General features: G+C 39.4%; 2 protein-coding genes across 3 annotated transcripts in view; one reads left to right on the top strand and one right to left on the bottom strand.

Moving 5' to 3' along the window:
- The window catches only part of EFCAB7 (EF-hand calcium binding domain 7), a 30,297-nt gene extending 8,115 nt beyond the window's left edge, over positions 1-22,182 (bottom strand). Inside the window, exons 1-10 of one of the 2 annotated variants that reach the window (XM_086617190.1) lie at positions 22,038-22,182; positions 19,506-19,693; positions 15,206-15,417; positions 12,346-12,432; positions 11,414-11,609; positions 10,191-10,315; positions 4,018-4,159; positions 1,938-2,047; positions 777-934; positions 439-572 (exon numbers count right to left, since the gene is read on the bottom strand). In XM_086617190.1, the coding sequence (XP_086473316.1) occupies positions 439-572; positions 777-934; positions 1,938-2,047; positions 4,018-4,159; positions 10,191-10,315; positions 11,414-11,609; positions 12,346-12,432; positions 15,206-15,417; positions 19,506-19,693; positions 22,038-22,075 (1,390 nt within the window). In that variant the 5' untranslated portion in view covers positions 22,076-22,182. Of the gene's footprint in view, positions 1-438; positions 573-776; positions 935-1,937; positions 2,048-4,017; positions 4,160-10,190; positions 10,316-11,413; positions 11,610-12,345; positions 12,433-15,205; positions 15,418-19,505; positions 19,694-20,291; positions 20,336-22,037 lie in introns of those variants that run through there. The other variant, XM_086617191.1, reaches the window with a different exon arrangement.
- A 399-nt stretch (positions 22,183-22,581) lies between these two features.
- The window catches only part of ITGB3BP (integrin subunit beta 3 binding protein), a 32,380-nt gene continuing 27,466 nt past the window's right edge, over positions 22,582-27,495 (top strand). The window contains exons 1-2 of the mRNA XM_086617079.1: positions 22,582-22,602; positions 26,490-26,532. Coding sequence (XP_086473205.1) covers positions 22,598-22,602; positions 26,490-26,532 — 48 coding nt within the window. The 5' untranslated portion in view covers positions 22,582-22,597. The remainder of the gene's footprint in view (positions 22,603-26,489; positions 26,533-27,495) is intronic.

Here is a 27,495-nt window from a genome sequence, read left to right as displayed (position 1 = left end):
TACACACTAATTAAATGTCCCTATCAGTATTCTGTGAGATAAGCAGCATCAGCTTAATCTGCAGAAAGAAGATTGATAAAACGAATACCTGTTAGAGCTTAATTCACCATATGATCCATGATTAGAAAACCTGTAGTTTTTGGCACCTGTAAAATCTTTCACCTGCAAAACTTTGCAATTAACAATGGGAAGAATTTTCTCTGCAGAAGGCCGATGACACACAAACCAGAACAAAGCGAAACAAAGGCCAGAAAACTGGGAAAGGAAAAAAAAAAAGAAAAACAAAGGGAGAAGACAACAGTATCTACATGTGTTTTGGTACAGGCTACAAAATGCTCATTTCTTCTATACTACATACATAGTAGGATGCTATAAACAACAGCTTGCAAGTAGATTGGTAGCTCTAATTAGTTGTATCAAGCACAGCAACAAACTTACCCTTACACACAGCCCACGCTTCCTCATCGCATTTCTCACCACTGGTTCTCAGTTCAAAGAAATTGTATTCCTCCAAACTCAGAAGGCCATTTCCATCCAAATCAATTGTTTCAAATATGTCCAATAAAGTGGCTCTAAAAGATGAAAAAGGCAGAACTATTTCCAAATACTTCTCTTTTCTTTACTGTCTCATAATATTGTTGAAAACCATTCAGTCTATTTGAGAACGTTCTGTACAAACAGTATTTTAGTAACATGCAGCTTTTAAAAAGCTGGATGTTATCTAGAACACATAATTTTCACAATAGTTACCATGTCTATTTGGGAACACGACTCACCGGAACTCCTTGGTCAGAGCCAGCTCTCCATCTTCACCTCTATACACCAGCTTTGCTTCTCCAGCAATTTGTGGTTTTACCTTCTTCAACCTACAGCCTGTTGTGAACGGGAGCAGCCAGTAAACCCCTGATCCAAGCTCCCCTTTCCATCCAAACAGCTACTCTTAAAGGAAGACAGACAAGTTTGTAAGTTACGTCTCACGTGACACCTTTCTTTGTTACTAGCAATGTTCATACAAAAGTGATTAATTATTTGAAAACACTGGTAGTGTTAGGTTCTTTCTTTAAAGGAAACATGTCTACAGCGAGATGCTGCGTGATGCCATTTTAAAGACACTAAAACTAGTGAATCTCTTCGCTATAATAAAAGTTAGAAAAACATACAGGACCAGAGATGACAGAGAGCAGTCATTAACAGAAATATCTAATAACAGTCCTATCATTTTTCAGATTTGTAACACTCTAATGGTGAAACTTTGAAACAAAACCATTCAAAGGTAGGCTGACAAAAGCCACCAAGTTTTTAATTTCCTCCCTGACTAATCATCTTTGTTCAAACTAGCAACAAAGACTTCCCATGTAAAAAGTCACACGTGACTTAGGGTTGAAGAAGCAAGCTGAGTTCCCTGCAGCTTGGAAGGAAGAAGTAACTTCATGCTGCCTTTTCTCCTCCCTTACTTCTGCCATAGGATAAGAATATTCTGGGCACTATTAAGTTCAAAATCATATCTATGGCAAGAAGAAAGAAAAATTAAAGGAAATTTTAACACATTTTACCTTTGAATTTTTGTTTTTGAAGATGCAGGAATACAAGTGAGTTTCTGCAGAATATTTTATACAGATAATCAGAAACTGAGCAATACTTGCCAACACACCGCATGGTAACATGGTCCTCACAGGAATTTCATTATACTTCCATACATGTGCCTTGCAATTCAGCCCATCCAAAGGGCGTAACTAAGACAGTATTACATCTTTATTTTGCATAAGTTCTGTCAGTTTTGAAAGGGAACACGCACAAAACAAGTGTTTTTTCGCTCCTCTAGTCTGATTAGGTACAGTTTGAATTCCTTCCAACCACATGGGAACTCGCTCATGCAGCATTAACACATACACTAGAGATATAACAATTAAAACAGGAATACAACAAAAATATCTAACCTCTTTGTTTTGTTGTTCAGTAAAGCTCACAAGCTGTAGATTTTCTTGGGTTTCGTTTTCCTTCAGAATATACAAAGCAGTATCCACTGACAACCAATGACAAGATTTTCCTGAAAAGAAAAACATTCCCAACACACACGCTTAATAATGGCACAAAAGTGTTTTCCTCTAAACCCCAAAGTAGATATTTCTATAGTATTTATAATATTGAACCCTGTGGAAGGGGATCAATAAGTAAGGTGGAAAAAAGAATCCATTATATGCTATTGGGATTTCCTTCCTATTGAAGCCAATCAGGTAAATCGTTCCAAGTCTTGTGATTCTCTTACAGATAATGATTACTATTAATAGTTCTAATATTAAAACTTTTGGTAATTAAGGAGGCTATTTCCATTGTTTTCTACCATTAGTACAACATTATTATTTCTGACTTTTCTTTATAGTAAGGCTCCTAGATATTTGCAATTAAGGATGTTAGCAAAATTATATCGTATTCACTTCTGAAGTTCTGTAAAAGACTGTTAAACTCACTTTGTCTGGAAACCCAGATTACGTGCAAAAGCTAGGAACACCAGAAGATGTAAATCTCAGAAGTGTAAGTTTCAATTCTTTTTAAGATTCAAATAGCACGATCCCTCTACATGGCACCACTAGTTGTTCTTCGTTCTTACGTATGTTGAATGGATGCCATTTGAACCCTTTTGATTTCTTGTAGCTGCTCCGTTCCTGAGGGCAATCAATCAATAAGCTATTTAGTGGTCTTCAAGTTAATCAGACCACAGCAAAAAAAAAAAAAAAAAAAAGAATGCAGGGGCTTAGTTTTTCTACAGTTGGGAGTTAATGATACTAAAGAGTGGCTACACACCACACAACTTTGTTAAAAATTTGAAGATATTTTTGAGTTCACATAAAAAGGTAATTGCTCTGCTAACAGATGAATCCTTTCCTTACATACCAGTATTACAGCTTCCTCTTCACAACAAAACACGAAGATATTTCTATATACAGGACAATAATGAGAAAAGTAGAAATTTTTACAAAAGATAAGTAAGTACTCTTGGTTACACAGAATGTCTGGGCAATCCTGCAGCAGAACTATTCTAAGGCACGGTTTAGGAGGGTACCACATGAAAAATGTTATGAGCAGAACACTGAGACATTCTGTTACTCAGGTCTGTTAGTGTCAGACCACGTTTCCTCACCATCATCAAGTCTGTTGATCAGCTTCCCATTTCAGCCAGGTAACTGGGAAACGACTACGTTCTGTCAATTATGTGCAGTGAAGTTTTTATTATCAACCTCAATCAGAATCCATTACCAAGCTGCAGCACAACAGCCAGCCCAGATGACTCTAAAACATTTTTGTTATCTAACGACTCCTGTTTCACAGCATTGAAGAGGAAATAATATACTTAGGGAAAAAATAATTCCAATGTAGGAACTAAAGCTCCTTGGTAAATCACTGGAGAGAATAAAGCCAATAGCATTTGGAAAAAAGGAGCACGAAAGCTGACTAATCTCAGGTGGCTCTACTGCTGGGCTTCACTCTTTTAAGATGAAAATTAAAATAGGCAAACTAAGCTACAAATCCCTCAGACGAGATTCATAATCAAAACATCAAGACACCATCCTGCCATAAAAAGCCATAACCTATTTTAAGTATTTACAAAAGTATTTGAGGTGGAGAATAAGAATAATTCACTGAGTTTTGTATTGTTGCTTCCCACAAAGTACGTTAACACCTTAAAAAGAGACACTGCCACCAGCGCTGACATTAGAATTTTGTCATAAGAGACTTCACAAATCTATGGCCAAAAATAATCCAAGAGGTTGGCTGACTAAAGGGAGAAGGACAATGGATTTAGCTGATTTTCACTGCCCAGGCAGTGAGCACAAAACGACTAAGCAGAAAATAGGGAGTGACAAGTTACATTTTTAACAGGGCTCTGGCAACAGAGAAAACTACTGCTACATCATAATATCGCCAAATATCGCGAGTGATAAAGGGAGAGATGTATCAGCAGAAGCAAAAATATTTTTTATCAAGGAAAATTCTCTAAAGAAATAGAAATCCACTTACCCTCTACCTGACGAACGTTTAAAGGCTTGATAGTAACACATACTGTAGACTTTTGAGGTAAGTGCAACTTGTACTTATGACTAATGATTTCGCCATCATCTTCTAAGTAGAAGCATCCTTTGGATTGTGCACATTGCCATTCCTGGAAAACAAGCACAAATATTAGACCTTGCCTTGAGCTTTGAACAAGACAGAAGCACATTCTCTGAAATACGTTAACTTGATGATTTAATAAATCCTGCATAAAATACACCATGGGACACAGCACTGATCTTCTGCTCCTTTTTTCCAATTAATTTTCTCTCATAGTCCTTTTCGAGGTCAATTTTTGCAGAGCAGTTAGTAACACTGCTTCAGTTGTGAAAATGCTTGAAAAACATACAGATTACCCCAACGCTCAAACAGGTGAAATGAAATTTGAATTGCCATGAAGAATCAAGCTGAACTCACGAAATTCTGAGCTGTGTGATTTACTACTGAAAGGCTGGAGTTTTGCTACATTAGTTCCATCAGGCCAATCAAGCAAAGAACATAATTGATCAGCTGAACAATGAGAAGTTATTTGCTCAGGCAAATCACAAACACAAATACTGGTCAAATTAAGTGGTTCTTCTTGACTTCTGTCAAAGCTATTGGAAAGCCATAAACTGAAAAATGTGAATAATACGGTTCCTAGAGAAGCTCTGATTTTGCCAAGATGCTAAAGCAGCTACACGCTTCAAATTTTCTATTTTTTTTTTTAAACAGCAGGTCCCAATTTTCAATTTCAAATATCATTTGAATGATATTTCTTTAGCAAAATAAAAATAAGCTCCTTATAGACTTATTGTATGCCTTGAGGAGTGGAAGACCTTCTTGACTGGCCTTCCCCTGTCTGGATTAAGTCTGTTATTTCTAGTCACTGTCTTAGCAACGGAAGATAAAGTTTCTGAGCAGAGCATAGCAGAAGGAATCATTCAGTGTGATCTCAGCAGAGAGCTCTGTCCGGGTAGCTGGGCACATGCTCGGTGTTCAGCGTAACAGGTAAGCTAACACAGATTTGAAAAGAGAGCTTGTAAAAAATGGAGCAGGTCTGCACGCAACTCCTAGTAAGGAGGATGACTACTAACTCCACCTAAGGTCAAACAGTCTTTGTCAGAAGTCTTCATCTTCATTTCTCCTCTTCAAGATTATCAGTTCTCATTACAACACGTTCCCGCTCAGTTGATGGTACTTTGCAGTTTATGACCCAAAGGTGTCAGGCAAGAACTGGACTTTGCTAGTACACCTACACCCAAGGTGTCAAGTCACACACTTGGTAATACCTGTAGTTCTGATCCCAAATCTAGATTTCTCCATTCACACCTCTATGTTTCTTAAGAATATGAATTACTCAGGGACTCATGGATTTAAGAGCCTTCAGTCCCGAGCCACAGTTTTGCCACTGATTTCTCTAGGAACAGGATCAACTCCTCTATACTAAGCATTTCTCACTCAAACATTACCAAATTCATCTTCATTATACTCCTTTCTGCTTTGAGAACTTTTTATAAATTAATCAAAACAAAGAGAGATGTACTTTAAGCAAACTCACCACCTGTGTTGGAACAGGAAGACTTCACCTCTCACTTCATTTTCTGCCTCTGAGGCACTCTTATTTTATCAGTTTCACCCAAATAGCACAAACTCAGCTATGAAAAGAATCTTCACGCTAAAGGAATAATTATATATCATCCTCAAAACATGAATTTGGATAAATACTGAAAATTCCAGATTTCACATAGCTGAAAACTCTTCTAATCTCAAATTACTTATTATTATGGTAAGACTACCCTGTCCCATCCCATCCAAGATGTTGATCTAAAGGCAACAATTACTTCATCCTCAGTACCCCAATAGTTCTGGTAGCATAGTGCATCGTACCAATTCTAGATCTCAAATTCTGCTAATTATATTTGCATACAGTGGACAGTATGGAGTACTTTTAAGTACAGGTACTATATTCTTGGCAACTCATTCACTTTCTGCTGTTCTTCGGAGGTTTGGCATCTTTAAAGAAAACTAAGACTTTGCTAAGGAAGTTCTAAGAGACTTTAAAAGTGAACCTATCTTCTCAGAGCACAGGCTATCAAAAAGAAAAAGATAATTAAGTTATCTAAAAGGAAATGGGACATCCAGTCCCTGATGGAAACTAATATTCAAGTCCCTCCTCTCCCATAATCTCCCATGATCTTTTTCAGTTAAGATAACGTGTTGGATCCAGGACCATCATGCAAACCCATCTTCAGTGCCATTAGAGATGGACAGGAAAGCATGCTGTTAGAGGAACAATGATCTCATCTCATCTCACCAGCTACATCTCCACTGTGAAATACAGGACAGCAAGAAGCAAAGTGAAGCACTCAACACCGTGTCATCCATACTGTCTGGCTGTTAGCTCACTCCATGGCTGGGCTGTTTCAGATGACTACAACTAGCGCTCTTCAAGAAAACGTGTACACAGTTCAAAGGATTTTTCACGTCAGGCACCACTTTCAAAAAGGAAAATGAATGTAACTGCACTCCATTTGGTTTGCTGCAACCTACACAGTCAACATCATCCCATCAGGTTTTACAGCCTTGCACATTCCATGCCACGACCTACCCCACAGCTCGTAACACATATTCTTGGTTTGGATGCAGAGATATAAGATTATGAACAGCACTGGAAACCAAAATTTCTTAAAGCCACAAGACTACCACATGAGTTCCAGGAAAAAAAGCAAGGCAAGTGCCATTTAAAGTGGACACAAGCTCCTTGAGAGGGTTCTAGGCCTAAGCATTGTGGAAGTGAAGCTACCTGTGCTACTCGGTCCACTGATAGAGATCAGTCCCTGGCCACCATTTCTGGAGTGGTATAGACCCAATTAACAAGGCCACGTAAAAATTTTATACCAATCTTTATCCGTGAAACTAGACTTCTAGTGACGGGATAAGCAAAAGGGGTCCAGTCACGAAGAATAATTAGCAAAGAAGAGAACAGAGATGGAAAGTTACTGGGACTTAATGGTGAGCGCTAAAGGTTGAGCAAAAGGCATGGTTCTCTCAGTCAACCAAGTGGACAATGGGAGTTGATATTAACATTAGAGTCAACATAAGTCAGTGCTAGAATTCAAACATGTCCTTCAGTCTGTGAAATCATCCTAGTACTATTCCATTCTCAGCAAACTGTGTATTCCAATACTTGTGTGACTCCTAACCTCATCTAAAGTCCACATGCAGCAAATCGAGATTTTTCCTTAAAACTTCACACAGTTGAGATAACTGGCTGTTAGCTCATTTAGCCTCTAAGCATAACACCTTACAAAACTGTAATAATGATATTTCAGAAAGATCCAAGTCAAAAGGTCTGCTAATGAAGCAACACAGCTGTTCTTTGAGACATAGAAGAGCAAAACAGAAGTTTAGACAGCAGTCCAAATGTGCTACAACTGTTCAAAAAGATACTGTGACAATTTTAACGTACAAAAATTACTCTAACAGCCACGTTCTATTCCCTCTTTTTCACTATTGCAGTGGTCTTCAAACCATCATCTCACAGACAGCCCAACGGAGAGTAGCTTTGCCCTGTTGGTTTACCTTCCATTTTTCTAGCTGTTATTTCAGACAAAAAGACTACCTTTTTTGCAGTTTTGCACTCAGATGGACATTGTTACAACAGAGAAACCAAACAATCCAAGTAAGCAGGGAAAATATCCCAAGGAACAATGTGCAGGTTAAGACATGAGCAACAGTAAGCAGAAGTCTGACAATGCCTGAGGAATCAAATGCTAAACTGTTATTCTTGCAGAGGGCGTAAGGTGGTGCTACATTCTCTAAATTATCCACGTCAAATTACAAACAGGAACGTAAACTTGGGCAGCTAAAAGATTATTTTTCTGCTTTGATTTTAGCACGCCGCTTCAACGCATAACAAAAGTTATCAAGCAATAGCTAAGACAGTAGGAAATGTCTGTATTAAAAAACATTCATCACAGAAATCAAGAAATCAAGAGACTACTTGCTGCCAGTGCTAGTCACTGCCCAAACAATGTATTCTACTGCTATTACAATTTAAGTTATTATTTAACAGTCCACACACTCATGCATAATTTGACATAACAATCAATGTTTGTGAGAGGAATTGCTCCTATGATTACAGCAAAGAACTTCAGTTCAACGCTTTGTCTTGTACAAACCTGTCCCACAGACACAGAAAAAGTCTTGCTAATTCAACTGCATGAGGCTACTTCGCCGATACGAGAGTGTGTAACTGCTTCTTTCAGGAAAAAGACCTTTCTCAGATATTTCTTTTGCTACCCACTGTGTGCAGAGGTCTTTCACTGCCTTCTGTAGAGCAGAATGCAAAGGTGAGAATCCTCACCAGGGATAATTTAGCTACTCAGTGCAGAGAGATTTTAGAACATGACACACTGCTGTCCTTTTCTAGTTAATGTCTTTCAATCTTGACCAAAACCAACACAAAGAAGACTTTGCAGAAATTTAAGATCTCCATTAGCCATCTTTTAATTAATTGGCATGCAGCTACAGTGGAAGCCCAACAGGTCAGCATGTTGTTTATGCACATCTGTAACTGTCTGGTTTTTCCCCTCAAAGTTATTGATGTGGCTTTGAACATGTCGCAAAACTCCACCGACAAAAAGAAAACGCGTGGAAGAACATACTATTAATACACTCCATGTTTTCTAAGGGGCTTCAGACATTCACCACGCTTTGACTTCCACTCTTTTCTTCTGTCAGAAACGTGAAGTTGGCATTGGTCCAACTTCACGATGGCAATATTTTCTGGTTGTCCCAAAAAGACAGGTGAACTGCAGAAAAAAACCAGTCTGAACAGAAGATAAACAAGAAAAATTGTGGAGTGCTAGATTCTGATCCGCAGCCCAGATGAATCACTGTGTATTTATTCATTGATTTTGACAGAGTTTGCATTGTGCCCTTAATAGGGTTAAAAAAAAAATAAGTAGTTCTACTTCTATCTTTTCATATTCATTGATTGATTTCCATTTTTGTATGACGCTAATCAATAGTAATCGATATTTGCAGCTGCTTTTTTTCAGTCAATTCTTACTAAAGAAAGAGGAATCCAGTGTTGGAAAACTGTGTGATGGTTTTATATACTACATATCATGTTGGAACAAGGTGAAATTGCAGGTTAAATTGCATAGAGGTCCAGATACCTAAACAGACTGCAAATAATTCCTCTGGGATTATGTTTTTAAATTTTAATATAGAACAAATGTCACTGTATGGCAATGTTGAAGATATAAAGGACTTCAGAGTTCAATAACAAATACAGAGTTGTTACTCGAAACAAAAATGTAACTCATGAGAACAATCAGTTCACTTTTCTAGCAGCAGTTATACTAGGTGGCCATAACCATTTTTTCCCTTTTATACAGGAGTCTCAAGGTGCACATTTTTAATGTACCCTAGCAGTTTCCAGTTAATGTTTTATATTTCTACAGCTATTATTTTCTGTTGAAAGAAAACTAGTAAAGGTTCAGTCGAGAAAGGGAAAACAAAGGAAAAAGATCAATATTAACACTCTACAAATATTGACTTAGCAAAGTGACTTTGTTGTCTTTCTCCCACAGGAATTTATATTGAATGAGTGATTTATTTAAAAGAAAATACTGATAGAACATATTAGTCTAACTAAAAATCAATACTTTCAGGCTACGGCATATATTTACAAATTAATGCCCAACAACCTGAATATGCTCACAGATCTGTTATTTATTTCCAATTACCTTTCATATAAAGGTTTATGATACACAATCTTTCAGACTACTTAAGCATTTAAAGTTCTCACCAACCTGATAAATTATTAAATTTTAAATTTCTCAAAAAGTCATTAAACGTTTTACCCTACAGTGGCTTCATTTATAAAAAACACACTTTGTTCTATTAAACCTTCACACCTGAAAAATTATTTTCAATAACTAGATGTCAGCAAAACCAACAGTATATAAAAATGTTAATAACAATAATATGTATCAAGAAACCTCCGGGTAGTTTATAGCTGCCCTTGACAAACTATTAATAAAACATAAGCTAAAACTCAGAGAAAAACGGTTTCTTGTTTACAATGCCATAACGTATGTGCCTAGAGGAAAACAGCATCATTTCCAGAGGATTAGCTTACGTGATACCTTCATTGTGTCTGGCTCAATTAGCTTTGTGTTTCTGTTGCTACTGGCCCCCATGCTGATAGTGGTAGAAACAGATGCTTTGCAACTTGGAGCTGACGAGGGTCTTGAAGGAGTTCTGCTATCACCTAGAAACACAGATATTTGGTTACAGTTCCATTATTTCAACTCACTCCTAGTGCTTTATCATAAAGCCTTACATTTATAGGCAGACAGAGGAAAACTGGATGACAAGAACTTCAATTATAAGGCTGACTTGACTTATAATTACACAACATTTAATAACTCATTAGCCAAACATCATTCCCTGACCATACATCCCAGGTGGATGGGCATACAAATGGCAGAACCTCAGAACCAAATCTGCCTGAAGGACAAGAAATTGTTACCACATGATTCCATTTACCTTGGAATCTAGGTAAATCTGTCCTAAGTGGATAGGTTTAACCTGCTTCTAATTTAAAGTGATTTCTTTCCAGGACAATGTAATTTCCCTGCCAGAGAGCACACCACTTATGCACAGGTCTCCAGTGCAACTACTTCCAAGCCTTTCCCTTCTGGTTCCTTATGCTGGGGCAACTCTGCTGGTCCAACTGTCGATTTAGCTACAGAAACTCAGTCTTTGTTACTGTTCTGCCACGTTTGCACCTCTTCAGTACTGCCTAGAATCAAAGCAACTTAAAGTAAACAGCACACACTACACACAAATATTTCACACACGGTACCTTCCCAGTCTGTTAGCCTGTGGTCTTTTCCCAGTCTGGGAAAGTTTCTAAGTATCTTTGTAACTTCAGGAAGAACATTAAAAGCTCTCATATTGATTTCACTTGAAAAGCGGCCTCGATAATTGAAACAGACAGACTGCTTATTGATTAAAAATGTTTACAGTTTCATCTCTGATCTGGGAAGGAAATAAGTAACTTGCCTGTGCTGCAACACCTTAGCATTCATTTTCTCTCTTCCTTCTGGACTGTGTCACATGACAGTCAACAAAACTCACCCTTAAGAGTTTGAGAGCTTCAGATCATAGATGCAGCCAAAATCCATGTGAACATGGAGGCCAGACATTCTACTGAGATGTTTATGCAATTGACACCGTAGTGATGAACATCAGTCAACAACATCCTCTCTAATCCAAGAAAAAAACTAAACAAGTGCTCAACTGTTCATTGACTCCGAGCACGATCTCCAATGGAATGAAAGCTCCCAATATGAAATATAAATACCTTTTGTCGGAGTTAGTTTGTGATCAGTTTTCCTCGAGATTCTTGGTGATGGTTTTGACGCCGGCAGTGTGACCCCTTCAGAGGAAGCTTCAGCTTGACTTCCAAACTGCTGTTGCCTCAGTCGCCTGTCAACTTCCAGCTTCTCTCGTGCAGCCCTGCAGCACTGCTCGCTGGTTGTCACGTAGACGTCACAAAACTTTAGAGGAAGAAAAGTAATCTGTTAAATGAAATATTCTCCCTCACAATTTTAAGGATTAAAATGTTACATTAGTAAGCAAAAGGACAGGTCAATAGATGTAATGCATTTTCACTTCAAGTACAATATTAATTTTAATTTTCATGAATCAGAGCAACCACTCAGGTGACACTGCAAAATGCAGCCATGATTCAACAAGGAGGTCCAAATATTGAATAAAACTTAAGTGCAACTTTCAGCTCAAGAGGTGGTTTATATTTCTTTCTAGATATTTGAAGACTGATCATTTTTTTAACATAGGATCCTTAATATGGGGTTGGTTTTGTGCTATGAAGCTATCTTTATGTGCAAGTCTTTGTGGACTGTTTATTCAGTCGAAAACTTAGTCATGGCTTAGAGAGGATGTCAGAAAAAACTGACAAGATGTTGCATCTTGAAAATTCAACACATACAACAACGTCCCACACCCCAAAAATTATGAAACGTCACAGACATAGCAACTCTCACTGATTAGCTAAGTTTGCTGTCAATTGTCATCTTTATCCTGCCATTCTTTTAACTCTTATCTTCACCGTTAGGTTCTCAAGGAGAATAGCCAGATAAAGTGAGGGGAACAGAAGTATATACCAGCCCATGTTCCCATACACAGAAAGTTGTGGGGGGCTGGGGTAAGGTCAGCCATGGACTAATCAAGCCAGTAACACAAGAACAAATACCATCACTCTGTTTGCCACACCTTGTTGTAGTCAAGTTTGCCACTGCAGTTAAAATCAGCTTGGTTAATAATGGCACTCACTTCATCCTGAGTCATTTTTTCACCTCTCTGCAATTAAAAAAAAAAAAAAAAAAAATCAGTTTGGGTTCCTAATTAAAAATGCTGTTCACTCACAGCACACGTTTAATAAAAACACAAAGAAAGATTATTTTAATATCCTTTCAGGGAATCTTATCTTGCAATACATTTAAATGGATTTTGATTTGAATCATCAAATTAGAGGTCAACATTGTAAAAATACTACATCCCTACAATGCTACTAAACACTGAACAGATGATGCAATTTTGTGGTGTCTTCTGGAAACCTATCGCGAACAATACTTATTATCGATTTCAGAAAGTCTTCCAAAAACTGGGGAATCCCAGCTCTCAGTCATTCTTAAATACTGCAGCATGCTAACAACCAAAACCCAACTTCAGAATGGTTACTTTCACTTTTTTACTTGAGCTATCCTACTATACCCACAGCTGGCCAGCTTACACCTGCAATTTAGCTCGCTAGAAGGGTTATAGAATCATAGAATCATAGAATGGTTAGGGCTGGAAGGGACCTTCAAAGGTCATCTAGTCCAACCCCCCTGCAAGGAACAGGGATATCTCCAACTAGATCAGGTTGCTCAGGGCCTTGTCCAACCTGGCCTTGAACGTCTCCAGGGATGGAGCATCCACCACCTCTCTGGGCAACCTGTTCCAGTGTTCTACCAGTTATTCCAGGCACTAACTTGCCTTGCACCTGTCCTTACATGGAATCATGAGAGTGAAGCCAAAGCGTTTTCTCTCCTTTTGGAACCAAGCTGCATGTCAGAATACCACCTCCAGCGCCCCGCTTGCAATGTGGACACAAGGTCCATCTCTCAGGAAGGAAGCATGTCTTCCACAAGGTCCTCCAGCAGTTTCCTCTACACGGCTGTAAGTGATGACACAGCAATATGCGATTGCTGTGCAGAAATCCACGTTATTTTTTAGCTATAGATGCATAGTGTAAACTTGGGACTGAAAACTAACACAAACTTCATTTTTGGTAAGCGTGATGTGGACATACGGTCCCAGAGCCACAGTGGATTGCAACAAAACAAATCCTGATCCTCGCCTCTTTGAACAGCACCAGTTGCTACCGCAGGCACATCTAGTAAGTCCTTCAGTCTGGGTCTATATGAAGCAATTCTCTGACTTTATGTAACAATACAGAGCATATAGCTCTTCATGGTATAACTACAGTAGCACTCAACGTCTGTTCCTTTCGTTAAAGAAAGAGTATTTCCTTACCATTACAACTATATCTTGTTGTTCATGTAGAACGACGATTGAAGGATCTGCTGCAATCTTTGAAGTAAACAAATGATTTTGATTCACTGGGTCAACCCCAACAAATATAGTATGTAAACTCTTTGTCCCTTCTGTCTCAGTCTGCTCTCCTCTAATTGTTTTATTCTCAGTTTTGAGCACTCTACTAGAATTCTCCTACTAGACCATTTTTAATTGTTATTGCTCCCTAGTGCTTATGCTGTGTAAGATGATTGGCTTTTACAATGAAGGGTTTTTTTTGGCTGTACAGAGAAAAAAACCTGACAGAACAGAGAAAGAAAATCATTGCAATCATCCATGATGTACATCTATGTAGTTTAAAGTCAGAGCATCAGCTCGACACCAACTTGGAAGACTGTTCTGTTTCAGGCATTTTGTTTGCTTTCTTTGCAAATCCTCAGAGGACCTGAATTTTAATCTTGTCGACACCCGTCGTTCTAACATACTCTTGCTAATGTTTTTGTTAAAGTTCCATCTCCTACGATCTCATATTATCATAAAAATCTCAGCTGCTATTTGAAAAAAATTCTTTTCTATCCTCTCAGATTATACAATCACAGAATCATGAACGGTTTGGGTTGGAAGGGACCTCAAAGATCATCCAGTTCCAATCCCTCTGCCATGGGCAGGAACACCCTCCACTACACCAGGTTGCCCAAAGCCCCATCCAACCTGGCCTTGAACACTTCCAGGGATGGGACATCTACAACTTCTCTAGGCAACCTGTTCAATGAAACCTAAAAATACAGTGGCAGCTCAGCAGCTGAATAAGAAGTTCCAGATATTTTTAAATGTCATTATTTTAAGCCATATTAACGACATGTACAGGTGAGCCTTATGACATTTGCACAGTTTGGGTTGATAATGCATCATCTCCAACCAAAGTACTGACTTACCCTCACACAACTTATTTTAAGACCACAATGAACTAAATATAAGATCCAGTAAAGTCACTGGTGTGACATAACATCATAGCTGTGACAAAACTAACACACTGACCATATTTTATGTATAACTTGGATAAATATTATTCTTTAACTTTGGATCTGAACACACATAGACAACTTGAGAAGGGAGAACAGCAATAGTATGTCATCAACTCTTCTGGAAAAGTTCATAACCCCAAAGGGCTGTAGAGGGGCCCTGTAGAGAACAGAGGGATTTGGACTAACTGAGCTGAGGGAGAGACATGTGCTTCCCCTTGCTACTCCATTGCAGTATCGACAGAGTTTCAACAAAACATTCTTCGAAAGTATTAAAAACATTTTCTCTGCCAGCTTCCACCTTCAGGGTGCACTTGCTGAAAGAGATTGACAGGTTATCAGCTGCAAGACTGTAAGAGGAAAAAACTGAAGAAAGATCACACATAAGCACAGAAAACTACACATAAAATTGCAAAAAAAAAAACCCATCAATCAGTTATTGATTCTTTTGATCAGGAATATGTGTTTACACATTCACAATAGCTTCCAACTAACGGTTAAAGAGGGATAATTAAGTTTCTGATGATACTTACCATTGTAAGGATTTTATAAAGTTCATCATGTAAAATATATCCAGTGTTATCTGTGTCTATTTTTCCAAATGCTTCAAGCAGTTCAGTTTTTGTTGCTGGTTTTTCTTTTTTTAAAATAGTACAAAAATCATCAAAATTCAGTGTAGTCGTTTGTGAAGTCCAGTATTTACTAACTGTCTTCTGAGATGGATTTCTTCCAGCCTGTTGAAGTACTGAACAACAAAACACAATATTAACTCCTTTACTGACAGCTGGAATACGTAGTTTTCTCAAAACATCTTTTACTCACTTTTCATGTCCAGACTATTTTTTTTTTTTTTAAGAAATCAATCCAAGGGAAAAGCAGGTCTAAAGGACTGTAAGTTTTGCTTATAGTCTCAATCCTGTATTCTACTGACACAGCCTGACTGTGACCTTCCCTGGCCTTGAATTCTGGGGTTTGTACCAGAGAGGTTCAAGCAGCCTGAGGGACAGATGAGCTCACTCACGTATTCTTCGGAAAGGAGCCATGAAACCGGCAGTGCCTGGCATCCTGGATCATCCCTTAGGAACTACGATCCAGCACACAGATGACATATGTCGCACTGCTGAGAATTACACCCACTTTCTTCCACAGAGAAAGGAAGACACCAGAGAGCACTCTGACTTTTAATAACACAACAATATCACAGGAATTATTTTGCTCAAAGGCTCTGATCTGCAGCTTCCACTTACTCATGTGCACTGTTCTACTAAACTTAAAGGGATGTCCCCCTTAATCGGTTCAAACCATTAATTAAGCAAAATATCCACAAACTCAAAGACAGTACCTCAAGTGACAAGCATAAAATTCAGCCCAGTGTCTATATCCCTGCCTATAATATCAAGAACCTGTTATTTATAAGTTTGCACACTATTGTTTCTGAAATCCACACAAATCTTTCCATTTGCTTTGCAAAGAACTGAGATCTCCTGCAGAATTCATCTTAAGCAGTCTTTTATGTCACATCTATATGTTTGAACTTATCAATTCAGGTTGTGCAACACTAATTTCAAATGTAAAGGAAACATGATACCAACAGACGCACACTGCTAATGCCGACAGCCAATGCCATGTGTGCAACCAGTCCCACTGCTCCTACACGTGCCACTCTTCAAAATGAATTTGCTGCATCTAGTTAGCCTTTCAAAAGACTTGACTGAACACGCTCTTCCAGTATGAAGGTATTATGTAAAACTGAAATTAAGATTCAAATGCACAGTCTATCTGGAACTGGAGGTGTGCTTTTATATCTTCCCATATCATCATTTTTTCCAGGAAACACAAGAGATCCTTCATCTCCACGTAGGCTGGCAGTTTGATTTTCAGCCAGCTGACCAATGATCGAGGCTATATCGGCTGAGAGCAGCTCAGCAGCATCTGTGAGAGGTGGTGGCATCATTACAATTCTCAGTAGGCAACTGTGTCACCACAAAAACCAACCAAACAAAACCAGACACCTTTGTTGCTAATCTCAGACTGAATACCAAGGACTAAATAAAGATTTCTGCCCCGTCACCTCTGCAAGGGGAGTCAGGAGAATACAGCGAAGCCCACATCTTTATCCATCCAACGCTTGGGCACGCAGCAATTGTTTAAGGATTTCAATGTCAAGGTCAGCCAAGGAAGGACTCTGTGTATTTGTTTACGTGGATAGCCAAGTTCCCTGGAATGTCAATACAGCACCATATTGACTCACATTTAACAGAGTATCCTTCAAACATACGACAATTCTGTATTTTTATATATCCTGAGAGATCAGCACTTGCCATACCCTGCATGCCTCCCAAGCTCCTATTTTTCAAAGTTCAATTAGAATGCACCTTTTATTTATATTTCCTTACAGACTGATTCTGCTAAATACCTTAAGTAATATTACACCACAGGATATGAAGCTACTACCTGTGAGTAAGTAAAACTCCCACAAATAAAATTTCAGAGGGCCAGTCTTTAAGTGAATATTTCACAGTTCAGAATATTAGCCACACGCCATGTAGCCAGACATGCTTAAACACTGGCACCACTCATCTGATAAACGCCAGAATTTACTTCAGATGCAACATAAGTCTATAATAACTCTCAATGCTTACGAATTTTAAAATAAGTTCTTAAATATCTCTTAAGAGACTGAGAGCCTGGGCCACTACTTGCCCTTTCTGAGTTGATCTTGAAATCAAAATGCCCAAAGACTTGCTATGTAGCCAAGTGGCACACAGACAGAGATGAAAGCCAAAGCAGATGTAAAAGAGATGACATTTGTTCACACCACTCCTGTCTTAAAATCGAGAGTATCCCAAACTACCATTAGGATGTTATAAAGGCACTTTTATGACAGCTGGGAAAGCCTGGATAACACTAAGTCACATGCTGAAAGGATGTGCTTGCTAATGGGTAGAATTTCATGTACTGGTTTAGGGAAAGAAGCTACAAACAATCAGTGCACCAGAGAAGTACACTCAGCTTTTATAGTGGTGGCTTCCACATGGAGACCTCAAGTATTTTAGGTGTGGGCAATGCAGCCATTAGTGAGAAATTTATTTCCTTACATACGCAGAAAACAAATAAGATCACTAGAATTATAATTAAATTATTCGACAGCACAGCATTTTTTGCCTTTAGCTGCGGCTTGGGTTTTTTATTACCAACAACTGCAATGCCATAATCCATACCTTTTCCTGGCATCACGATCTATGAGGAAGACTTGTGACAGCAACCTGTACTACCACCAATCCCAAGTGCACTCTGAGCTGCACCCCAAAAATCCATAAAATAAGTCATTAGTTTTTAAATTCTATCTTTTGTTTCTCTTTATCTAACTGAAGGTTTATGTTCTCATCCTTTTTTTGTCAACCATGCGAGTTGGAAACATTTTTTCCAACAAAGCAAGCTAAGATTTTCACATAATCATGAAACTCCAGGTGAAAAACCAGGACTGAAAGACACTCTCGCAAGTTTCCAAACACAACCCCTGCTGCTACATACAACCATGAAACTACACAACTTTTTCACAAAAGGATAGAAATGCTCTAAGAAACGTAAAACAAATCCCAAACATGGCAAGGCATAGTACACAATCCTACAACTCCAAGACATAGCAAAGTTGATTATTATATTTGCTTGAGGAATTTTATCTGTATTACTTCTTCCTTATCTTACTCCGTCACTAAGATACAGTATCAAGAAATCAATTTCCAATACATGGTCCTAACTACGATTTTTCAGGTAAACTTTTCTAACTTTCCTAATAATTCCATGCAATGAACTCTGAAATTCCATAGGTATTCTAAACAAATTTTGTTAAGCTCCACGGCTTTCAGTATCTACTAACACCTTTATTCAGTACAGCTGAAGCATTCAGAGATAATTTTTTTTCCTGTTGTACCTCTGACATCAATGCCACTAATACATAAATATAATATGGATGAAAAAAATGAAAACTATTTTTTTTTAGTCTATGAGAACATCATAATTCACTAGGAGCTTAAATAAGAGTAACAATTCTTATGAAACACCAGTATCCAACACAGTCCACTTGATCACGTAAAGCTGGTAGAGGAAAGGCAATATTTTCACATATTATTCAGACAAAGTGGCTTAGAAATGATCTGGGAGACTATCTTTAGGGGTAAATTACCACATCCATGCCTCCAGTAACAACCTGTCTTATGAGTCTATAAACCTCTGTGCCAATTAATGCCAGTTATCATGGAGATTTTCTGTGCCAGGGCACTATAAACCGAACTGAGACCAACTCACTTAATCATTTGTAGCAGGAAAAAAATTATTGCAGAAATGTCACAATCAAAAAGTAGGCCCACTTCAAGTAAGCAACAATGCCATTATCAAATTTGGTGGTGTTAAACAACTCACTTAGGTCCCCTGTAAGCTGTCAGCTGGTATTGACTTTTGCCCATTCATACTGGTGATTTACAGATGAAAAGCTCTGTATACTACTCCCACTTCCAGGAGTCATCCAACATTTAGCAACAAAGATTAAGGATTTGAGGAAAATGGAAAAATTTGAGGAATGGTAGTTTCTATAAACTTTGAAAAATCACTATGTGACATATTTTTTATCAGGTAAATGATGAAAATGTCTTCAAAGACACAGTCACCAACACTTGAAATCTGAACCCTATCTAAAACTACTGTAAATTCCTTAAAACAACTACTGAGTTTATACATTGGGATACTCGGACTGAATTGCTCACTGTTGTTTGTAAGCTACCCACTGCAATCACCACACACAATAGTTATGGGGACAAAACACCTAATCATTACCTAAACTGAGTTGTTCTTTCGATTTAATATTCTCTAAACTGCTTTTTAAAACAGTTAGATAAGCTGCTCGGCAGTTCATGTAGAAGATTGCTTCTTCTGCGTGCTGGGACTTCTTTGCTTCTGAACTTTCTGAGCATGCCACTTTCTCAATGGAGAGGGATGCATTATTCTCAGGACTGCTGGCCATTCTGTGAAGAACACAATTACAGTTAGAATTTGTTACTCTTGCCTGTTCAGTAATGTCTCTGCTTTGTCCTCTAAAACACAGAGCAGCACAAATTACCCTAACATCTAGGTCATATGTTTTCCATTCTCTAAATCTGGGTTGGGAATACTTACCTATGCTTGTAGGTAAGCACCATGAGATCTGCAAACAAGCACAGCTTGAGCTCTACTTACTACTCACAATTTATTCTTTCTTGGCAGTAAAAAGTCTCATTTTACTGTATTTATTTTAATTTCGACATTTGCTATCCCAATGGTTATACACTCATGTTATTTGAAAGCATAAAAAACAATTTTCAAGTTATCTGTGATGCAAACCATTGCTATCCATATTTAGAAATAAATCACTGGGACTTGTCCTCACTACACATTTCCACTGGAATTTCTACTCTTGCCACGTTAGCTAAATTCTCCCAAAGACAGAAGCAACGGGAGAATTTCTACAGAAGTGCACTTTTTGGCTCTGTGACTTTACTACAGTTGTCTACGCCGAGCATGATTTGTCACAACGGTAAATTAATGAACATACCATACCTAAATTAATGAACATACCACACCTACCACTGTTTCGTTCCCAGTGCCGCTCTCATTGTTGCTACTGGTCACCAGCAGTAGCAAAGATGGAGGGCTTTTAGGAAAAAAAAATAAAAATGCCCTTTTAAACATGGCCACAGGTGTGAGAGGCACAGAATTATTTAAAATATTTTTTCATCAAACAACAACAACAAAGTAAATATTATCAAACATGGATGCAGCGCTTATCTCACTGGAGAGAGCTCTGTGGCTGCACAATCACAGCTGGCTCGTGTCATGTGGGATTCTCTATTATATTTATTTCCCTATTATTTATTTCTTGGTGTTCACAGCAGGGTAAAAGGCCCCTTTGTTCTCCAGGGAAAACTTCCTGTGATCATGTTTACATTGACCTACGTATTTGTCAGGATTTCCTCCCTCACTCAAGTTAACTTTCATATTCCAAGACTGATTTAGCTGGAAAACTGGGTAGCTTTACAAAGCTTCAGCAGAGACACTGTGTAATATCATAAACATCATATAACACTCAGCATTTAAAAAGTGACATAATAATTGTTAAATTAATGACATAATGTTTTCGTGGTGCCAACCCATACCAGAATGGGGTTTTGTTTTCTATTTTTACAGTTATAACTCAACAAATGTATAGCTAATAGTAAAATTGGTCAAAATTGTAATCCTTAATCCTTTAAGTATGCGAAGTTAAACACACTTAATTCTACTTTTAAGAGTTATCTAAATATAATTAACAGAAAAAAAATAAGTCTGACGCTAAGAATGTGCATAAAATTTTGCGTAACTTAGGTCTTTTAAGTACAAGAACACTACCCATATAATGGTAAAAGAACAGAAAAAAAAAATATTAAATGCACTTTTTCCAAATTATTAAAACGATTCAAAGCAGTAACTAATACCGTTTGCTCACCAACGGCCAGTAAACTTGAACAGCAGCTTTCTGCTTTTACCAAGGGTGATTAAGGTTTTTAGAAGGCCACCACAGAGGGACACTAAATCGTGTTGTACTGTTGGTCTAACAGCCTCTCATATTATTTCACCCAATGTTGACTTCAGAAAATATATTCCAGTATAATAAATTGAATATCTCAAGCTCAGCAACAAGACGACAACATCATAGGGTCCCCTTCAGGACTCATTGGATCCTTACTCAGGAGACCTAAATCACTCGCACCTTCTTGAGTTATATAGGTCTTTTACACTTGGGAAAGAAAGATAATAATCGCTTATCATGGATGAAGTACCCTATTTATAATACACAGGCCGCCTGCCTGACACTTTAATATTACCCAGGCATTAGAAGGACCCCACAGGGACGCTGCGACACAGTCTGGCTCCTGCAAACTGGTGTCACTATAATTAAGCACCGGTGTTACACACACAAAATGGAAGTGGCTTCGAGTCAAGGAGGAAAAGAAGAATAAATGTTAATTTTCCAGTAACTAGTTTATAAAATGTGGACTCTCGTTGATACTCCTTAGACTTCCCACCACCGAGATATTTCTTACACGGGCTGTGGTTCTGCCAGACGTGCTGCCCAGTGAGCAATAGCTCCATGACAGTCCCACAGCTGAGGTTGGGAAGTTTTTACTGGACAAACAGCACTTTGGATAAAATAGATGGAAAGGAGCAACCTGGCCTCAGCTGAAGCGGGAGGACAACACAGCCTGTTACTTTCAATTTTGCTTGCTATGACTCTAACAAACAAAAAACGCCTTCCGACCAGGAATTAAGTCATTCCCTAAAGGCAACACTGACCTTTCCCGCCGGGGTCCGAGGCCGAGGTTCGCCTCCATGCACAAACAGGGAAGCTTCGCGCTGCTGCTCCTTCAGCTCCCGAGTGCTCAGGCCGCGCTCACCTGGAATGAGGAAACTTTCACCACGGGAACCTCGGTACCTCCCTCGCCGCTGCGAGCGAGGGTCTTCGTGGGCAAAATTTACCACCCACCCTCGTGGAAAGACATTACAACCCCTTCCCTCAGCCCGCCGGATGAGACCCGACCCTCCTGCCCTGCCCGGCGCCCCCACAGCACTGAGGGGCCGCGCTCGGCCCCGCCTCACCTCCCGCCCGAACCTCCCCGCGGCGGGAGGCCGCCACCGGCCGGGCTCCTGCCGCTGCGCAGCACCGGGCGCGGGGGTGGCGCGGCCCGACGAGCCGCCCCGCTCCCCGCAGGCCTGCCGGGCCCCGGCCCGCCGCCTCCCCCGCCCTCAGCCCCGCCCTCTCAGCGCCGTTTCCAGCCGGCGGCGTTTGGCCGGTGCACGGCGGCGGCGCCGGGCGGGAGATCTGGAAGGCGGCGGGAGCGGCTCCGGGCGCCGCAATGTCGTAGGTACCGGGCACGGGCGGTGTGAGCGGGTCGGCCCGGCTGCAGGCGCCGCTCTCCGCCTCCCCGAAGCGCGGCGGCCCCGGAGGGCGCGTTGGCAGCGCGGCGGGCGGCCGCCGGGGCGCGGGCCCGTGCGAGGCGCTGTGAGGCGGAGCGCTCCTCGCCGGCGGGCTCCGTCTGCGGCGGGAAGGCTGTTCCCTGAGGAGAAGCGTGCTCCTGGGGTTATCCCGGAGAGGGGAAGGGCGGGATTTGTTTCTAGCTCTGTCTTCCAGCTGTTGGGTGGGAGCGGGAATACTGAAAGCCGTGGCTCCTCGGGGCAGAGCTCGGGTGGGCGATGCCCTCTGGCGCGGGCGGTGCTTTCCGTGTGCCATCTGTCTGTTGTCAGCTTCCCCAGCCCGCAGAGAGTTTGTCTCTGCAGACCCCATGGAAAAGGCAGCGAGGCTGTGTGGCAGGAGAAAGTTACGTGTATGTGGAATTACAAACAGTGCGAACAGTCCATTTCTTTGTAGAAAGTTAAGCTGCACACCTAGGCTCTCGCCATTACGCCAGTTGAGGTGGTGATGTGCTTTAGCCCAGCTGGCAACTCAGCCTCACACAGCTAAATGCCACGGAGCCACTCGCTCACCCTTCCCCAGCCTCGAGAATTGAATTGGAGAGAATTGAATCGAACAGAATTGAAGAGGAAAAGGGAAAGAGACTCATGGGTTGAGAGAAGAACAATTTAATAATATGAGATTAAAATTAATAATGGTAATAATATATACAAACAAGTGGTGCACAGTGTAATTGCTCACCACCCACTGACCAGCGCCTGTCCCGTCCTGGAAAATTAGTCCAAAACAGGTAAGTCCTGACACTGCAATCCCAGATGAGCAAGAGGCACGAGAAAAAAGAGAGAGAGAGAGCGAGCATTCCCAGACAGCCCTTGGAAGAGAGTTCCTGAAAGAGCAAGAGCTCTTCTTCCAGGTCAGCCCTCTTTTATGTACTGGAATGACATTGCATGGTATGGAATATTCCATTGGCCAATTTGGCCCTCAACCCTAAGCCTAAATTCAAATCATAAGGGGAGTTGTGGACCCTTTGTCTCAGCCATGCTCCTCCCCAGCCTGTAGTGCTCCTGCACGCTGGCAGTAACACGGGAAGATGAAAGGTCCTTGATGTCTCAGTGCCAACTATAAACATCAGTGCATTATCAACATTCTTCTCATAAGAAATCCCAAACTAAATCCAAAACACAGAGCTCTTCTAGCTGCTAAAACCAAAAACTAACTCTGTCCCAGTCAAAACCAGGACAAGTGGTTTCATCAAAGCACTATTCGAGTAAAGTTCTCCCAGTATTAGCAAGAAACTGACAGCATGACCTGGAATGATAGATGACCAATGTGCTGTAGAAGTAATACTTAGCTCTTTAACCTGATAAATACTATGGACAAAACAATCCTTGCAGGTTGTACAGCTGGCTATAAACATGTGCCATCACACTCTGCATAGTTAAGAAAATAAATGAAGCCTTGTCAGGGAATTTTGAACCAATTCAAGGGTAGGAAACTGGGGTAAATAAGTTGTTGTGTACTGTCACCACATGTGCCTCATCTTTCTGTCTCCTTTTCTTGTTTGCACTCTGATATTTGATTCTATGGTTATTTCTAATTCTAATTTCTAATTCTAATTCTACACCATTGCCAAAGCAAGGTTTTTCCAGCCTTGTAAAAAAGACAAACCAAACTAAAGCTAGTGCTCTTCCTCCGTGGCGTTTCCTAAAATACTTCAGGAGTTTTCTTTGCACCTAGATGCACATATTAGTTTTTCTCCATGTTCATCTTTTGAAGGATCTGAGGGAAGACACTTTGGCCAACTGGGTCTTCATTTTAGGTGTCTGGATGAATTTTGTGTCAGTGATCCTAGCCAGGGACTGCATGTAGACTAAGAGCACAAATTTTAGCTTATGTTGAGTGAATCACAGCTGCCCAGAGATTTACTTTCTCACATTACGGCATCAGAAAGACAATCACTAAACACAAGCCCACAAGCAAACCAGGCTGCTGGGTAGGATGGATTGGGAAAAGCAAGACAAAGTTGACCTCCTGAAGCTAAAATTGTATCCATGCAGCTCCTTCCAAGGTCGAAGTGCTTGCCTGGAATGAAGCTGCCTCTTCACTGCCATAGCTCAGGGGTTTTGCAGGCCAGCAGAGAGAAATTTGGGCTGTCTGCAGTTCTATTGCTGTATGTGGTACTTGACAGACTTTAAAGAACATAATCTTGACCAGTCCACAACATTCTCTCTAGGAAATTTTCTAAATGTTTATAATTTAGTGGGATTTTTGTGTAGTTTCTCATTTATCTTCATCCTACAGCTATGTTGAGTCCGGATTCTGCTTTGCTTTGGCTTCCAGCTTCTTTCGAAGTCCATCATAAAAACTTCCATCACAATGTGCCTTAGTATAACATGCAAATGCATTGGCCCCTAGAGCATCCTTTTGGAGTAGATGTATTAATAAATATAATGTTTCTCTGCCGCCACTGGGGTGGAAGATGTAATGGAGTCTGCATTCCTTAAGCAATATGGATTTCTATTTAAAAAAGAAATACATTGTAAAGAATTCCATCAAACTGTTACGGCTTTGACTGCCCTTTGGCAAGAATTTCACAGGCTTTTTTAATTTAAATGTTACCTGTTTACTTGGCTTCTTTAAGACAGACTACTTCTCTTCCCCTTTTTGTAATAGAGATAGTTGTAAAGCGGTATTCATATAAGACTGTTCTCTGAGTTATATCTCAAAGATGTGTTTTCATTCTATTTTTCCAATACTTTAATTTACAGTTTTGGAATAGTAACATAAATTTTGAAAGGATATGTTTGGAATGAGATCATCTTAATTCCTTACAAGTCAAAGCATTCTTTTCCAAGATGAAAGCTGTGAACTAAGTTCTTGAAATATGATATATTTCCTAAATCTTTTTTAATTTGGTATAATATATATGTTTCTTGGGGACTGTTCTTATAAAGATGTTAAATTTTTTCCTCATTGTTTTATATAATGCTTTAAGCTATTGTTAAGATTTAGGAATGTACTTAAAAAGTTTCAGTTGTCTCTGGGAAAAATAGTCTTAATTTATGTTGACCTTTCTTTCCTTTGAGCATTTAGTCTGCATTCAATAAAATTTTGATGACTGCTCTTTAGAAGACAGCTGTACGATATAAAGTATTATAAATATTCAGCTTTCCTCTTCCAGCGTTGCCATTAACAGCTGGGCATCCAGTTCAGCAGAGCAGATTTTGCAGAGAGAGCTTGGCATGTTCCTGAATCAGTGTAGGGAAGGAGACTGGCAAATAGTTTCTTATGGTTTGGGGACCTGTAAAGACATGGAGCATCTGTTCCCCAGTTAAGTCATAGTCTGGTAGCACTGAATCACGTTAAGAGCTAAAATGATGGGAAGAACTACTTTTTTCACCTTGGCTGTACCTGTGTTTTAAATGCCTAATACATTATTTCTGCTCGTGGCAAAATAATTTCAACCCTTGCTCAGAAGGTATGTAAATGAGAATGCTTTTACGTTTTTTTTTTCCTTGTTTATGGTCTTTGGGAAAGAGACACGTATACAGCGTGATTTCACTTCGGTGCCTTGATTTTTATCTCTAGTATAAAATGGAGAATTGGATTTTCTTATGCAAACACTTCATCTTTCTAAACAAGCAACGCTTTTGGTACACAGTATTTTAATCAGTTAAAGTATTTGCTTTGGATGAGATTAGTTTTCTTGTGTACTATGAAAAAAATACAAAACACAAGAAAGGAAAATATCTGTAAAATTACAGATTATAGACCTTACTACCAGAAATCTTTGTGTCTAGATGACCATAAAACTTAGCTGTGTTTTTCTCTTGCAGAGTTAAGAGAGCATTAAAGTTGGATACTGTTAAAAAAGATAATGTAAGTATTTTTTGACGTATGGAATCATCTGGGCTGTATATAAGTGTATGTGTATGTATATCTATATGCACACATATATATGTATTTTAACATGGTATTTCATTGGAGTTGCATTTATATTGTTAACAGATTGGGTGTTGTCTAGAAAAATCTTAACAAGGCACGAACCTACTGCTGAAAATATTAGTATAAAATATATCGTATTCCGTTTGTCGTAGAGCTGCCTGGCTTTAAGTAATGTACATCTGCATGAATCACTTGAAAATAATAGAGAAATATGTGTGTTTTTATTGCCACCACTATTTACACAAGAGCTGAATGAGTTAAGATCCATGGCGAAATCATTTATTAGAAATTAGCTCCATTATCCTGGAAGCAAATGTTCTGCCATGTAATTGGACATGTAACAATACAGAATTATGATAATGCTGTAATCTGCATATTATAAACCGCAAAATTGAAATGAAAACATTAAAGGCATTTTCATGTCAAGGATATAATTACTTCCCTCAGCTAATCTGGCATAACCAAACAATAAAGTACTAACACCGCAATAAATTTCACCACGGTTATCACAATAAAAATAAAATTGTACTGTTGCTATTATTTTTTGTAAATGCAGCTATAGCATACTCCCAGTACCAGCGTGTCATGACATATGTCAGTTTATTATCTGCTCCTACCAACAGTGGGTGTTACTGCAGACATCAATGCAGAGGAGCTTGTGAGGATGGCAGTGTTTAAGGGAAGGACAATTTTGGAAAAGTATACAGCGAGAAATAGCTGGTCAGCAAACGAGGTCCCAATAAATCTCCACGTCTGTGTCGTTTCGAAGAGATTTGTTTATATGCAGCACATATTTGGAGGTCTCGCTGGTATTTAGCAAAGTAGAAATTTGCAATTTTAGGAATTTTCTGGATAGTTTTTTTTTATTTTTTAAATTTAAACAAAGGTGGCAAAATA

Source organism: Tauraco erythrolophus, chromosome 10 (genome assembly GCF_009769465.1).
Source record: "Tauraco erythrolophus isolate bTauEry1 chromosome 10, bTauEry1.pri, whole genome shotgun sequence".
NCBI lineage: Eukaryota > Metazoa > Chordata > Aves > Musophagiformes > Musophagidae > Tauraco > Tauraco erythrolophus.
The sequence above is the reverse complement of the archived record's forward strand: the minus strand, read 5'-3'. Positions and strand labels throughout refer to the sequence as shown.